The 17,584-nt window shown below is 41.2% G+C and overlaps 1 protein-coding gene across 2 annotated transcripts in view; it reads left to right on the plus strand.

Moving 5' to 3' along the window:
- prkcaa (protein kinase C, alpha, a) overlaps nt 1-17,584 on the plus strand; it is a 168,764-nt gene that overhangs the window by 141,319 nt on the left and 9,861 nt on the right. For both annotated transcript variants that reach the window (XM_085410294.1, XM_085410295.1), the window contains 3 exons: nt 2,805-2,885; nt 5,999-6,106; nt 14,485-14,625. In XM_085410294.1, the coding sequence (XP_085266420.1) occupies nt 2,805-2,885; nt 5,999-6,106; nt 14,485-14,625 (330 nt within the window). The remainder of the gene's footprint in view (nt 1-2,804; nt 2,886-5,998; nt 6,107-14,484; nt 14,626-17,584) is intronic.

Consider the following 17,584-nt stretch of genomic DNA (forward strand, 5'->3'; position numbering starts at 1 on the left):
AGTACCCCAGTAGGTGAGCTCCATTTTCTCCTTAATCATATGTTGTTAAGTGTTTATATTTACCCATATTCATCTTCTTCTAATCAAATAGTTTTGGTGCCTAATCAAAATTAAGCAGTTTGTGATTAAAAAAAAGTTAGATACCTGAACTCGCCTGTCATTCCAGGTGTCAATCCAAACATCGTTGTTGGGAAAAAAGGCTTTCCTGCCAGCAGAAAACAAAAGACAAAAGACAGAATTAAGTGTAATTAAAGGCACTTTATTTACTACTGACACCTCAATCATCTGCTCCACATACGCAGTACGTCTTGAAGTTCCTCTAGTTACTCATAGGTGTGCAGCTCATATCTGTTTATTCAAAACAGCAATCATCTCCCTGAGCTGAGTAAAGCTATTTGCTTCAGCTGGCAGCTTATCTTGAGTATATGTGATAGCAGTCAACCTCTGTCCCAGGATGTTAGCTTCAGACAGCAGCAGCTACACAACATGAGTAAAATAACCCTCATCTTCACGGTCTGCAGAGTTGTGAAAACTGGGGGATTTGCAAAACGTGTTTATAGAATTACACAACCGTGTGAAAGCTTTTGCAAGGTTTCCATGTTGTTTGCGCTACGCTCAAGATCCATTTTGGATATATCCAGAGTCAAGTATTGACGTACTAATATAAGAGGTGTTCATGTGTAAGGACTATGAAAAAATAATGACATGGCTGCTTTGTAAACACAGTACTTTATCTTTTAACAAACACTGGAAATACTCGAAAAACTGAATGTGACAGCACAGCTCACGATATTATCTTTGTGCTGTATTAATGGGGTTTTTCCTTTTTATAAAATCCAGAGCTGTAGCAACATTCACATTCATTCATATGCATGCAAGTCTATACACATGCTTGACTTTTGTGTGAGGGGAAACATGTGGAAACACTATTTGTCCAGTTGATTGTATTCAACCCTCAGGACAGCAAAATCCCATTGCAGTTCAGAGCTGGAGGGGTGTTTGTCCACCTGCGTGTGCTTGTGTAGGTATGTGGACTCCTGTGGGAAAGGCAAGGGTCATTAAAGTGATGCAGTGAAGGTTGCGATGCAAGGTTGATCTGCCTCCACCCACCTAGACAAAATGCGTCCACTATATTTGTGTGTTGCTGTACATACAGTACATACATTCTCTATTTTTTGTGTTAGTTTTCCTTTTCTCAGGTACAATATGGTGTCCAGTCTTTTTTTATGTGTTGTGGCATTAAGCTGGAGGAGTGTCCCAGGGCGGCATGTGTGAAGCAGAGGTCAGAAGTTATTCAGGAAAGCACGCAAAGCAGTACGCCAGCACTCATGTTGCACACCGAAGCTTATTTATTTACAAAGATCACCAAATCGTCCTGTTTTTCATGTTTCTCGTTTATCTGTATGTACCGGTACATGAATGTGTAATCTCAATATGCCTGCGTGTTAATGTTTCATCAAACCATTGCAACGATTTGATGTGTCACTGAGTGTAAAGCTTAACTACAGTGTGTGTGTCTTCTGGGTGGCGTTACTGTGGCCAGAACAGGCGAAAGCATTAACCTTTAACCATGACAGTGTAACCCAGAGGATCTCTCTGTCATTCAAGGAAATGTCACAGTCAAAAGAAGCCTCCTAAGAGCTCCCCTTGGAGACGTATACACTCTTAGTGTTTTATGCCACAGCCTGAGCTGTAGTCTATCTTCACAAAACAAATATTTAAGTAAAATATAAATGTTGAGTGTTTTTAATATGCAAAAGTGTTTGGAAAAGTATAAAACCGTTTTCAGCTTCATGCGCTGCTACATCGTTGTATTAAAACTGCTCTTGTAGCTCTGAGCGTGTCTTATAAATTGGCGTACGAATACTGCTGTGTAATTCCTTATCAGCTTCTGTCCCACGCGCCCTGTACTCCCTTCTTGTCACAAGATATGAGCTTCCTATCGTCTTTGTTCAGCCGTAGCAAAAAATAATTTGATTGTTGCAGGTGATTTAAAATGTAGGCGACTCAGGGTTCATGCAGCTTTTATGGCTGTAATCATATTCTTGCTTTAAACTTTACCTTGTCTCTGTCTAATTATGGTACAAAGAGGAAAACAAGTAGACATCCAGTCTTTGAGCTTTTGATTTATTAGTAATTATTTTAAAAGCTACTGTCAAACTTTATATGTATGTAGGTAGAATTTTAACAGGAATTCAGTTTGTCCTTTTTCTTTACTGCCCAGCATCTCATCAAGGATATTCTGAAAGTGCCCTTTGTGAAAAATATGTAAAAATGTAGATGAGAATTTGAGTCGTTTTGTATAGCAATAAAATATATTTAGAGAATATTTAATAGGCTGCTGCAATGCTGTGATCTAGGTTATCATGCTTAATGATATTTTTCTTACTCTCAAACTTAATTTTTTTTTTTTTACAAAAATAAATATTTTACCAAGATGGACGAACTTAAATACCTCATCTTCTTAAAGTATAGCTGAAAATATTTGGCTGTAGAGCCTTTTATTACAGATTGTGATCAAAAATGTGGATTCAAAGTTAAGAGTATTTATAAAATTCTTCCAGCAGAAAGAATCAAATGTTATAAAAATGTGAAATTCTATCTGATAAATTTTAAACTGTGACTGAGTGACAAGGTTGAGGTTTAGTATAGAGTAAACTTCAGGGTTACAAATCTTATCCGTGCAGTTGAAAAACAGCAGGTCAGTGTTTGTCTTTGGTCTATTTTTTTTTATTTTTTTAAACAGAGACTTCTTGTTTAAATTAAACTGAGCTAAACTTTTTGCTATTGTTTTTCCTCCACAGATCATAGCATATCAGCCATACGGTCGCTCTGTAGACTGGTGGGCATATGGAGTTCTGCTCTATGAAATGCTTGCAGGACAGGTAAGTGGTACAAACCCACATACACCTCCACAATGGAACTTTGCTGTCTACAGAAAATGCTAAGACCTTCACACAGAAACAAGGTTTCTCACAGATTGCTCACACCTACATTTTTCCCACATATCTTAGAAGCAGCACGGCTCTGCTGGTGCCTAAATGAATTCAGATGGTGATGCTTAGTAAAGATCTCAACGCCAGATCATCATAAACACGTGGTATATTAATATAGACACCTTTTAATGTATTAGGTTTAGTTTTAGAGTCATACAGTGGGGCAAAAAAGTATTTAGTCAGCCACCGATTGTGCAAGTTCCCCCACCTAAAATGATGACAGAGGTCAGTAATTTGCACCAGAGGTACACTTCAACTGTGAGAGACAGAATGTGAAAAAAAAATCCATGAATCCACATGGTAGGATTTGTAAAGAATTTATTCGTAAATCAGGGTGGAAAATAAGTATTTGGTCAATAACAAAAATACAACTCAATACTTTGTAACATAACCTTTGTTGGCAATAACAGAGGTCAAACATTTACTATAGGTCTTTACCAGGTTTGCACACACAGTAGCTGGTATTTTGGCCCATCCATGCAGATCTTCTCGAGAGCAGTGATGTTTTGGGGCTGTCGCCGAGCAACACGAACTTTCAACTCCCACCACAGATTTTCTATGGGGTTGAGGTCTGGAGACTGGCTAGGCCACTCCAGGACTTTCAAATGCTTCTTACGGAGCCACTCCTTTGTTGCCCGGGCGGTGTGTTTTGGATCATTGTCATGTTGGAAGACCCAGCCTCGTTTCATCTTCAAAGTTCTCACTGATGGAAGGAGGTTTTGGCTCAAAATCTCACGATACATGGCCCCATTCATTCTGTCCTTAACACGGATCAGTCGTCCTGTCCCCCTGGCAGAAAAACAGCCCCATAGCATGATGTTTCCACCCCCATGCTTCACAGTAGGTATGGTGTTCTTGGGATGCAACTCAGTATTCTTCTTCCTCCAAACACGACGAGTTGAGTTTATACCAAAAAGTTCTACTTTGGTTTCATCTGACCACATGACATTCTCCCAATCCTCTGCTGTATCATCCATGTGCTCTCTGGCAAACTTCAGACGGGCCTGGACATGCACTGGCTTCAGCAGCGGAACACGTCTGGCACTGCGGGATTCGATTCCCTGCCGTTGTAGTGTGTTACTGATGGTGACCTTTGTTACTTTGGTCCCAGCTCTCTGCAGGTCATTCACCAGGTCCCCCCGTGTGGTTCTGGGATCTTTGCTCACCGTTCTCATGATCATTTTGACCCCACGGGATGAGATCTTGCGTGGAGCCCCAGATCGAGGGAGATTATCAGCGGTCTTGTATGTCTTCCATTTTCTGATGATTGCTCCCACAGTTGATTTTTTCACACCAAGCTGCTTGCCTATTGTAGATTCACTCTTCCCAGTCTGGTGCAGGTCTACAATACTTTTCCTGGTGTCCTTCGAAAGCTCTTTGGTCTTGGCCATGGCGGAGTTTGGAGTCTGACTGTTTGAGGCTGTGGACAGGTGTCTTTTATACAGATGATGAGTTCAAACAGGTGCCATTCATACAGGTAACGAGTGGGGGACAGAAAAGCTTCTTACAGAAGACGTTACAGGTCTGTGAGAGCCAGAGATTTTCCTTGTTTGAGGTGACCAAATACTTATTTTCCACCCTAATTTACGAATAAATTCTTTACAAATCCTACCATGTGGATTCATGGATTTTTTTTTTCACATTCTGTCTCTCACAGTTGAAGTGTACCTCTGGTGCAAATTACTGACCTCTGTGCAAGTTCCCCCACTTAAAATGATGACAATCGGTGGCTGACTAAATACTTTTTTGCCCCACTGTATATAAATCTCTTTACGCAGTCACAATATTATGGCTTACCGTCCTTTTGTGAACAATAACTCAAATCCTAATAACATAAAACATCACATTTTTAGAGTGAAAAAGTATTTTGACACAATTCTACTCTTAAACAACACTGGTTGGTTCAAGTCTTCTTATAGTGAGCTTGTTTGTTTTACAGTACTACTGTTCTTGTTTATTTATGGATGCAGCATGGTGTGCTGCGAGGAGACATGAGTCAATATTCTTCAGGTGAACACATCAATAACATGTTGGCTGGTACAGAAGTGCTTCTTTTAGAATAAGTGCAAGTCAAGAGAAAGTGGACATGAAGCTTTCTGAGGAGGTTTTCATGTACTGCATCTGGAGTTACTAGTTAAGACTTTCTCTTTCCTTCAAATTATAATTTGTGTGCAAGCTAGGCCAGTAAAATATTCTAACTTGACCCAACTTTTTTGACCCCTGATGTGTTTGGGAAGCTTAATTATCTACTGTTATGCTAATATAGCATCAGTCTGAAAATGATAATGGTCCACACATTGGTTAAATTGTTTTAACTTAATACACTGTTTATTAATATATATAACAATTCATAGTGTCATAGTCATCAACGAATCAGTACAAAAATGACTTTAAATCACTTTAAGACATTATTGAGTCAAAGTGAAGCATCTTTAAAAAGGCCCAGAGTAAATGCAAAAGCATAATTGTATTGTTTACGTTAATCTAATTAGCTCAGAGAGCAAGTGGCTGTTAAACAATTAACAAAGACTTTATTCAGACGTTCCCTTCCTCTGTCCCTGCCTTGTGTGAAATTGGGTAAAGGGGGCATGACGCAGACAGGCTACCTCTAGTCGAAGAGGCCAGCGGAGTGGAAATGACGAATAATTCATTTTATGGACTGTCAAAACACCCACATTATGGTTACTGATGATAACAACTCAGTGAGCAGGGGAAGAGAGCTGGGTCATCCACTCCATTTTTCCCTGCAAGGTCTTCCTATGAAACTTATTCTCCACTAATAATATTTTTTCATATCTTTATTGTTCTTGTTGTCTTTATTTGTACGTAGCTCTGTTCAGTTGAACTGTTTTTTTCTGCTCTCTTTTTATTCATAAGAGAAAACTGTTGAGTTTACTTGTCTATAAAAGAAAGTACAAACCGCAAATGTTTAGAGAGCAGCAACCATTTATTTATATGTTGTGTGTCCTAACACACTTAGTGTTGTCTTTTTTGACTCACAGCCTCCATTTGATGGTGAAGATGAGGATGAGTTGTTCCAGTCCATTATGGAGCACAATGTGTCCTACCCCAAGTCGATGTCCAAAGAAGCTGTCTCTATCTGCAAAGGGGTGGGTGAACTTGACAATGAAACATGATTTGCCATTCATCAGTTTTTGTGGTTTTAGCAGAAAGTCAGAAATATGTCAGTTGAGTTAAGTTTTATTTATATAGTGCCAATGTACAAGGCACTTTATATTGCAAGGAAAAGACCCTACAATAGTAGAAAGAAACCCACAGCATATGGATGACCCCCTGGGCGACAACACGTGCTAAGAGTGGGGAAAAAACTCTCTTGTAAAGGAACAAAATGACCAGTTTGGGTAAGAGGGAAAGGACAGCTGAGGATATATGAGTCCGTTTGGTACTAAACAAAAAAACCACAACTGTCGTTGTTTTTTAATTTTTGCTTTTAAACACATTCATAAAAACTCATTCAACTAAACATTCAATGTGAGAGACGTTTATTCTCCTGTTTGGAACTGTTTCTTCTGAGAAGCTTTCACACTTTCCCTGACGAAGCTCTGCAGCCTTCACTCTCTTCACTGAGGCTAACATAAATGAACCTCCTGGAAGAGGGCTAAAAGCTCTTACTGCTACTTCAGGTTTTGAAGAGCATTATTCGTCACTGACCATGAGAAGTAAAGCTTAATTTTGCAGGAAGAATGAAACGTGGTCTCTTTTAAATACTGTCCGGGAACTCATCTAAAAGTCCCTTTCTTCTTCCCACTCAGTCCCCACGTCTATGGCCTATATATTATTAAAATACTGAAGAGGAATTCTAGTGGATCATTCAATATACTCATCACAAGTCAGACTGTATCACCAGGCTCATGTGCACTTGTTCCACTGGGTATGACTGTATGGAAAAAGTGTACTGTCAGACTGAATTCCCTCTTGAGCTGGTTCGTCTGTGGTGTAAATTATTCAGGGGTCCTTTTGGTCTCATCAATTTTGAAAAACAGTGAATGTTTCTAATTTACAGCCAAGGTTATCATGCATCAGGAAGCATGCTTACACACTAACACTAAAGGGTGCAGTGCCAAGAAAATGTAATAATCCCTCCCTGATTTCTTAACTTTTGCATATTTGTCACGCTCACATATTTCAGATCATCAGACACATTTTAATATTAGAATGATATTTGTGTGTGGGGAGGATTCTGTGGAGCTGGATTTGTGGAAAGGTTGGAGTCCTGTTATGTCTGACATGAAACTAACACAGTGTTTTATAAAAAGAACGTCATACCAAGAGTCAAACATGGTGGTGGTAGTGTGATGGTTTGGGATGCTTTGCTGCTTTGGGACGATTTACTGTAACTGATGGAACCATGAATTCTGCTCTCTAGCAGAAAATCCTGAAGGAGAATGTCTGTCCATCAGTTCATGGACTTAAATTAGATTGCGATGCTTTGGCATCTCCTTAAACAGGGTGTTCATGCTTGAAAAACCTCCAGTGTGGTTGAATTACAACAATTCTGCATAGAAGAGTTTGCAAAAATGTCTCCACAGTGAGATGAAAGACTCATTTCTAGTTATTGCAAACCTTTATTTGCTGTTTCAGCTCCCAAGGGTTCCAAAACCAGTTATTAGGTTTAGCAGGGAATTACTTTTTATACCGGGACATGTAGGTTTGGATAGATTTTCTTTTTCTCTCCCCTAAATTAAATCATCATTTAAAAACTGTCTTTTGTACTTACTCAGGTTACCTCTGTCTAATAAATAAAATATGAATGATGATCTGGTACATATAAGGGTGACAAATATGCAACAAACTAAGAAATCAGTAAGGGGGCACAGAATAAAGACTCTAGAGAGACTTTTCCTCTTTTTCTGTCAGCCTGCCATAAATACTGAGCTGTCTAATTTCAGACCAATTTTTCTACAAGTACATTTGTTAGGATGTTTTTCTTTTGTATTAGGAGTGTTTCACATTTCTCTGCATCTCTGGTACACATATTTCAAAATAATGTTACTAGGAAATGTAACTTGAGACAATGTACAGTGTTAGTATTTTAATGGAGATGTCTAACATGTGGAGCAGAGTTTAGTATTTGTTGTGTTGGCTCATTACTGGCCTTGTTGGTCACTGACCTCACAGAATGCACTAACCAGGACTGTTAGCAAGTCTGTTTCAGCAGTTATTGGCAAATAGCTTCTGGATTCCACAGAGGGGAAGTAAGTGGTACATAGGGTCAGTGCAAGTCAAGCAAGAAAAAATAGTGGGTTATTAATATTGTGTGCCTAATTTTATTTTAGCACAAGAATGTTTGACAGCAATGACATCATAAAAAGAGTTTCTAGGACACTGAATTAAATGAAAACACAGTGAAAATCTGAGTGAGCTATAGTTTATTCAATCAGGGAATAAACAAGAAGGCAAAACATGCACATTAATTGGACCTTAGATGTAAAGAAATACATGTTTTTTTTTGAGGATGACCTGAATTTTATGTACATTGCATATGACAGTTAATAGATATCTATGAAATCAAAATTGGTCAGTAAAATTATATTTAAAAACTCATTTTATTTGTTATACTTGGAAGGTGTTGAGAAACAGAACCGCACACATTTGTTTTTGTGAGCCTACAGTGAATTTAATAGTGAAAGTGGCAGTAGTTTTATTTCTGTCCAGAGGCTATGCAAAGTCAATGAGCTGTGCATTAATACGCTTTGTCTCCCTGTCTCTCCCTCGACTCCACTTGTGTCTCTTTGTCCTCCTCTGTCCTTTCTCCTTTATTTTTCTTAGCTTTGTGTATGTGTGGGTTTGCACACAAAAGTATAATACAAATTCTATGGGGACTTAACTCTGTTTGCAGTCGTATTTTGGGCTCCTGTCTTCCTTTCTGCCTTTGAAAAAGACTTGGTTTAAGTTTACTCTGAATTAGATAAGTAGTACTAATGGTTAAGTGTAAGGTAGGTTTACTGGAATTTAGTGGCAGCCAGTGTATTGTCCTCTGAAGTGGAAGAAGCAGAAATATGTGCCTGTACTAGTCTTAGCCCGACTCCCTGTCCCTGTTGGGCAGGGCGTCTGCGATTTTTCTCACTGGATATATATATATATATATATATATATATATATATATATATATATATATATATATATATATATATATATATATATATATCCCCCTCATCCTATTCATGTAGCCCCTTCCGCCGGGGTTACTTGCGTAGTAGCATTCCAACAACGCCCTGTTTTCGTCCCTTGCCCACCGATGCCTTCTTGTCCCAGTAGCCCACTTTTCGTCAGGGTGCCCTGGTTCCTCAACACCTGACGCGGACCTTGTTGATCCGGGCGACGTCCGAGCCGGCATGCCTTCATATTTATCTGAAGGCATGCCAGAAGGCAACATTGCAGACATAGAGGACAGTTACAAGTACTTGGGGATCCCGCAGGCGAATGGGAACCATGAAGAGGCCGCTAGAAAAGCTGCAACCACCAAGTACCTGCAGAGGGTCAGGCAAGTCCTGAGGAGTCAGCTGAATGGTAAGAACAAGATCCGGGCCATCAACACGTACGCCCTGCCCGTGATCAGGTACCCTGCTGGGGTAATAGGCTGGCCAAAGGAGGAGATAGAAGCCACTGACATAAAGACAAGAAAGCTCCTTACCATGCATGGAGGGTTTCACCCCAAGTCCAGCACCCTGAGGCTGTACGCTAAGCGGAAGGAAGGGGGCCGGGGACTGGTGAGTGTCAGCACCACAGTCCAGGATGAGACAACGAACATCCAAGAATACATTGGGAAGATGGCCCCAACTGACCGAGTGCTCAGTGAATACCTCAGGCAGCAGAAACCCAAGAAAGAGGAGGGAGACGAGGAACCATCATGGAAGGACAGAGCCCTGCACGGTATGTACCACCGGCAGATAGAGGAGGTGGCTGATATCCAGAAATCCTACCAGTGGCTGGACAAAGCTGGACTGAAAGACAGCACAGAGGCACTAATCATGGCAGCACAAGAACAAGCTCTGAGCACAAGATCCATAGAGGCTGGGGTCTATCACACCAGGCAAGACCCCAGGTGCAGGCTGTGTAAAGATGCCCCAGAGACAATCCAGCACATAACAGCAGGGTGCAAGATGCTAGCAGGCAAGGCATACATGGAACGCCATAACCAAGTGGCCGGCATAGTGTACAGGAACATCTGTGCGGAGTATAACCTGGAAGTCCCGAGGTCAAAATGGGAGATGCCCCCAAGGGTGGTGGAGAATGACCGAGCTAAGATCCTGTGGGACTTCCAGATACAGACGGACAAAATGGTGGTGGCTAACCAACCGGACATAGTGGTGGTAGACAAACAGAAGAAGACGGCCGTAGTGATCGATGTAGCGGTTCCGAATGACAGCAATATCAGGAAGAAGGAACACGAGAAGCTGGAGAAATACCAAGGGCTCAGAGAAGAGCTCGAGAGGATGTGGAGGGTGAAGGTAACGGTGGTCCCCGTGGTAATCGGAGCACTAGGTGCGGTGACTCCCAAGATAGGCGAGTGGCTCCAGCAGATCCCGGGAACAACATCGGAGATCCCTGTCCAGAAGAGCGCAGTCCTGGGAACAGCTAAGATACTGCGCAGGACCCTCAAGCTCCCAGGCCTCTGGTAGAGGACCCGAGCTTGAAGGATAAACCGCCCGCAGGGGCGTGCTGGGTGTTTTTTTATTTATATATATATATATATATATATATATATATATATATATATATATATATATATATATATATATATATATATATATATATATATATATATATATATATATATTTATTGCTTGACAGCAGCCCAATCCAATGATGTAAGTCAGAAAAAGCTAGGTAAAAAAAAAAAAAGATAGATTTAGGTTAAAAAGGTAACAGGAATGCTATTTTAAATGTAGAAGGTATTCATCTGGATGTACAGTAGTCTCAGTAGATCAAATGTTCACGAGGCCTGCAGGATACTTCCTGGTTTTTAAAGGATCATGATTATGATAGAGTTTCCTGCCCCATCATGCCCTTTCTTTTTGAATCGCTCCAAATTCTCCTTTTCTCACTTTTCTTCTCGATTCTCAACTGCCTCGCCCCTGCTGCCCAATCCGTCAGATCTTAACTATTTTATGTTCTCAGCAGGAACAGCAGGGTGGTGTCAAGGTTATGTAAACTTTTGGAAAACGTGCAGCTAAACTGTTTGCTGCCAGTTCATGATGTGGTGAAGTTTTTGAAGTTTGAGTGTTAACAGTTGGCAGACAGGATGATCAAAGGCTTCCTCTGAAATGTCAACACTAGACTTGCAGTTTTCTGATGGTAATTTTCACATCACACTTATGCAAAGTTATTCGAGTGCTCAAGATCCAGAACAAGTTTGAGTGTTTGATACTGTGGTGAGCCAGCAGCCGATTTCAAGTACATTTCAGCAGGATTGCAGCAGGATGCTTTCTTGGTGTCACCGACAGTCCTGTAAAAGGCTGCAAAGGACTTTTTCTTCCTTGTCAACAGCTGTCTGGTGCACTCTGCCAGCTGAATGCATGCCATTAGTTCAGATGTGACCGAGCCCACAGCCTTAAGGGACTTGCAGAAAGGAAACCGACTGACTCCTCAGGACTTGCCTGACCCTCTGCAGGTACTTGGTGGTTGCAGCCTTTCTAGCGGCCTCTTCATGGTTCCCATTCGCCTGCGGGATCCCAAGGTACTTGTAACTGTCCTCTATGTCTGCAATGTTGCCTTCTGGTAGTTCAATCCCCTCAGTTCTGACTACCTTCCCTCTCTTTGTTACCATCCGACTACACTTCTCCAGTCCGAACGACATTCCAATGTCATTGCTGTATATCCTGGTAGTGTGGATCAGTGAATCGATGTCTCGTTCACTCTTGGCATACAGCTTGATGTCATCCATGTACAGGAGGTGGCTGACAACTGCTCCGTTCCGTAGTCGGTATTGTTAATGATCTCACTGAGGGGGTTCAGGCCTATGCAGAACAGCAGTGGGGACAGAGCATCTCCTTGGTAGATCCCGCACTTGATGGTGACTTGTGCTATGGGCTTGGAGTTGGCCTCTAGTGTTGTACGCCACATCCCCATTGAGTTCCTGATGAAGGCTCTTAGGGTCCCATTGATCTTGTACAATTCTAAGCATTCCAGTATCCAGCTGTGGGGCATTGAGTCATAGGCCTTCTTGTAATCAATCCAGGCAGTGCACAGGTTGGTCAGTCTGGTCTTGCAGTCTCGGCTGACTGTTCTGTCTACCAGTAGCTGGTGTTTTGCGCTGCTGGTATTCTTGCCAGTCCCTTTCTGTGCCCCACTCATGTATTGACCCATGTGCCTGTTCATCTTAGCCGATATGATGCCTGACAGGAGCTTCCATGTAGTACTGAGGCAGGTTATTGGTCGGTAGTTGGAGGGGACCGGTCCCTTCTTGGGGTCCTTGGGGACCGTTCGACCTTCGGTTAGCCATTCCGAGTGTCTCTCGTTAACTAGCAGCTGGTTCATTTGTGCTGCCAGACGCTCGTGGAGTGCAGTCAGCTTCTTCAGCCAGTAGGCGTGAACCATGTCGGGCCCTGGTGCTGTCCAACTCTTCATACTGGAGACCCTTTCTTGGATATCTGCCACTGTGATGGTTACTGGACCCTGTTCAGGGAGGTCGCTATGGTCTGCCCTCAAATCCACTAGCCACTGAGCATTGCCGTTATGGGTTGCGTCCTTCTCCTATATGCTCTTCCAGTATTGCTCCGTCTCCAGCCTTGGTGGTGCTGTTCTCTTATTGTTCCCTTGCCACTGAGAGTACAGTAGAGTTCTGTGGAGAACAGCTGGTTTATTCTCCTGCCTTCTATCTCTCTGGTGTACCTCCTCAAGCGGTTGGCCAAGGCTGTGAGTCTTTGCTTGGCAGTTTGCTGTATTTCTTATGCACCTTCTTTGTCGCACCTTTCTGTATCTCCGTTAGTTGGCTAACCTCCCTCCGTGCTACTTTGATCTTGCCCTCTAGCCTCCTTCTCCATGGAGGGTACTGCCCCTTGTGGCTGTTCAACTTGTAGCCAAGCATCTCACTGATCACTGCTGCCGTATTGTAGATCAGCTTGTTAGTGTCGGTAATCGTGGTTGTAGGTATCGTCCGTAGTGCTGCATTAACATCATCTAGCAGACCTTCTGAGGGTACTTCACATAATCTTGGTAACCGGCTACGGGGGATCCAGGTTTCAAGCCTGGCCATGATCCTATTTTTCAGGTCAGTTCCTCTCGCACTCAACGATCCTTCTCCTATCGCACTTGGGGCTATGTACCCAATCTCGGGTGGGGGTGATGATATCTCCCCTCCTGACTCCTCCTTGCCGTAGCATTTGTGTTGTACCTCATCAATCTCTAGCTGTGAGAGCAGTCCCTTCTTTCGAATGTTGGAACACTGAGCTACTAGTTGTTTCGCCGTCATTGTGGATGTTGGGTATCGAAGAATCCATAGGTCCATATATATATATATATATATATATATATATATATATATATATATACCATTTACAGAAGCACACCCTGCACAAAAATACCAAAGCAATGAGATCAATGTAAGCATTTAACTCATTGTCGTTAATTTATCCAGGTGAAAAGTCTTGAGATCTAAATCTCATTTCCAAGAGAGACCTGGACAGCAGGGCAGCAAAAGTTATAACAAATACATAGTGTTTTTTCTTTGGAGTGTTAATACCGAACTCCACCAGGTTCTGCATCCATCTCCAAATGAGCACTTTGCTTTCTGTTGCACTTCAGTCAGGGCAAATCACCAAACTGTAACGAGAGAGCAGGTGCAAAATGTGTTTGTAAAACATACTCTAGTAATATTCCAGATACACATACACACATAACAATTTATATTCCATTATGAGTCTTGCTTCTGTGCATTTCAAATATTTGGCCTGCATATTTCCCACTGGTACGGTGGCTCTAATTTTGTAGTCAGCAAGAAGGTAAAGGCAACTGAAAAGTCAGGAAAGAAACATTTAAGTTTCTTGTCATTTCCAGCACATTATTTGAACATTTATTTTTAACTAATGCCAGTGGCCTTCTGCTTAATTTAAAACAAGGACAGGTTGTTTGGTGGTTTTGCTTCCTTTGGGTCCCTGCATCTTGTTTTACTTTTTAACAAAGTCGTCGCTCGATGTGCGATTAGAAGTGGCAGCGGTTCTCTGAAGGCAGAGCATGCAGCGGGAGACAGGAAAAAACCCCAATGATATCACTCTTTTTAAGACCCATCTGTTTAGCTGTCATTTGGTCACCTAGTAAAGAGGTGGAGTCACATTATGAAACATGAAACACAGCAGTGAAAGAACTGAGCTGGAAGTTTAGTTCAGAGAGATAAAACGAGTGTTTACCAGTGTTTCAGGATCTTCAGTGCTCCACAATATTAAAATAAATCTTTATTATCATTATTATTATTATTATCCTTAGTCTAACTGTATTTTTTTTTGTGCGTGTGTGTGGCCATGAGCAGTTGATGACTAAACACCCATCCAAACGTCTGGGCTGTGGCGCTGAGGGAGAGAGGGACATCAGAGAACACGCCTTCTTCAGACGCATCGATTGGGAACGTCTCGAGAACAGAGAGATACAGCCCCCCTTTAAGCCTAAAGTGGTAAGTCTTAAAGCACACATAGGCTACATGTATGGAATTACTGTAACCAAGGTTAAGATAATTGGTAGCTTTCCGAGATAACTTTAACTTTCATTAAAATAAGGCCGGCAGCGTTTATCTGTCAATCATTTTAAGTATGCTGGTCATCAGTATTTCATCCTACTCACTGCACACAGCACTGCAGTTTGCATCATGCACCACAATGGAAAAATTAGAACCCCTTTTCTTTTATCATATAACTGTTATTTATGCATTTATTATTATTTTTTTTGTATTATCTGTCAGTAATTTAAATCCTTCTAACAACGGGCCCTCTTTGTGTCATACTGTTTTCTCTCACACACGTTTCAATGCTTGATGCAGTTTAGAGGTTGAAAGGGAGACTATACTTGAATACCTATAGAAACATTTATATCCTGTTAACATTATTATTAATTCATAATAAAAAGTGGCTTCAGGTGATCTCCTCTCGGTCTTAAGCACATGTAAACACATGCAAACAAGACAAGTAGATAAATACAACCTTGTGAACTGCATATATCTATAAAGAACAGATGTGCTTATCTCAACATGACAAATCTGTTATGGCAAGGCATCTAATAGCCCTCTGCTGTGTTCTCTACTCCCTGGGGGACTAACTGTTCTTGGCTGTTTGTTTACGAACTTCTGTCTCAGCCTTCAGTCAGATTTGTCTCAATACGCACAAAAACTCAAGAGTTACTGGTTAAAACTTATTAGATTACTGTACACAACCAGAGTAATGCATCTTCACGATGCCTCATACTTTATATCTATTGGCTGATTGCTGTATGAATTTATATGTTCACAAATTTTGTCTTAGATTTGCAGTATTCAGACGTTCATTACTTGGTGTTTTTCAAATGGTGGATAATGTCAGAAAATAATCTAGACAAAGTTATATTTTATGAAGTATTAAACACCCAAATATAGGAGATCCAGCGACGCTAAATGAGATTTATATATAAGTTTATCTGTGGATCAAAAACTATATAGACACAAGTACAGACAAAGCAATTTCAGATTATCCTTATCTATGCAAGCCACACAGTGTGCTTACTTTCCTAAGGGGTTCATTAGCATTTGATCCATTCTCTTTTAAAGCTCTACAAAGGCCCTCCAAACAGTATTTCTTGATTGTGTTATAAAACGCACCATAAAGATTTTCTTCACCCAAAAAATTAACATCATGTCACATGACATGAGTTAATGTTTATTTAAGGATTTTGTAAAGTTTATATTAAACAGATTCATTCCTGTGAAGGAGAAATGACGGAAAACTCCCAGATGACCCCTCCTTTCTGGTCTTTCCCCATCTGCTTTATTTATCCACACACACACGCACACACACTCTCCACCAGCCATTCTGTCATGTTGTGTTTGGCTCTTTAGCAGCCAGATATCAAAAACTCTTTGACCAACTTGGTTAAAAGTATACCTGGGAGTATACCTTGGAAGTTTGTTCAGAGAATTACAAATTCAGCTGCCTCCTTGGCTGCTGAATTTGCAAGAGGGCATATGATGACAATGTTTTAATTAGTTGTCATGCACCTTTTAAAACCGCCAACGAAATGCCCTCTGGTATTTCTAAAACCATATCTCCATTAAGAAGTAAATGGCCTGTATTTGTATAGCGCTTTACTTAGTCCCTATGGACCCCAAAGCACATACACTACATTCAGTCATCCACCCATTCACACACTGGTGATGGCAAGCTACACTGTAGCCACAGCTGCCCTGGGGCGTACTGACAGAGGTGAAGCTGCCGGACACTGGCGCCACCAGGCCCTCTGACCACCACCAGTAGGCAACGGGTGAAGTGTCTTGCCCAAGGACACAACGACAGAGACTGTCAGAGCCGGGGCTTAAACCGGCAACCTTCCAATTACAAGACGAACTGCCAACTCTTGAGCCACGATCGCCCCTAAATTAAGCATAAGTGCTATAGCACCTTGTGAAAAAGATGACAAGCAAGTCAGTGTGACTGCTTCCTGCCTCACAGCTTACTTTAAGTCTCAGAGGCACGAATCGGCATAGTTACAACAGGTAAGTTGGAAAACATCGTTTATTCAGGTAAATCCATCACTGAAGAGGAGTACTGTTTACACAACATTGTGATGTCATGGTGTTCTCACTTATTTGCTCTGTCTGTTAATGTGTGCAAAAGTGAGCATTAGGATCTGACTGTGATACAGTCTCACTTTAATACACATTAATACTTGTCATTATCCTTGCCTCTGGTGGAAGATTTACTTTATTGCAACAATTTTTTTTTTCCATCAGTAAAAGATTTGATTAAATGCAGTTACTTACTGCACGCTCTTGTATTCTTATATAACTCAGCAGATATTGCATGACCACAACACATTCACACATCAACAACAAGGAGAGTGCGAGCACATATGTACGAGATGTGTTGTTGGCGATCCAATGTGTTGTTTTTGAATATAAACAAGACCAATGGTGTTACTGAAGAACATAATATATCATCCTGACTGGATCGAATGGTTTATAATGTGCAGTAAAATAGCTGATCTAATGTGACTGCAGTCCATTGTAACCCATTAATGGTGATTGACAGTGGTAGGAATGTCTATTAAGAATTTAAAACACAAGATGGAGAGCCTTACCACTGGAGTAATCTACTACCCACTCAAGAACTCAGTGTCATAAACATAGTGGGAGGAAATCAGTCTTAGAGTTTCGTAACAGCAGATCCAGGCTCAGAACTGTACAGCGTTGTATGTCTCACAGTAAATACCTAATTATTGGCTTGGGACAATTAATAGAACTGTTACATTAAATATAGCCTGAAGTCACTCTGATTTCCAGTGAGCCATGTGAAATTTGATACAGCTTTAACATAATGCTCATTTGTCTTGTTAAACCAAGCTGTAGGCGTAAGCTGCAAATGACATGTGCTTTGTCAACAATTGGTTAT

The sequence above is a fragment of the Rhamphochromis longiceps genome, linkage group LG6 (genome assembly GCF_057381845.1).
Source record: "Rhamphochromis longiceps isolate RC_006_pf linkage group LG6, R_longiceps_female_GT1.1, whole genome shotgun sequence".
Taxonomy (NCBI): Eukaryota; Metazoa; Chordata; class Actinopteri; order Cichliformes; family Cichlidae; genus Rhamphochromis; species Rhamphochromis longiceps.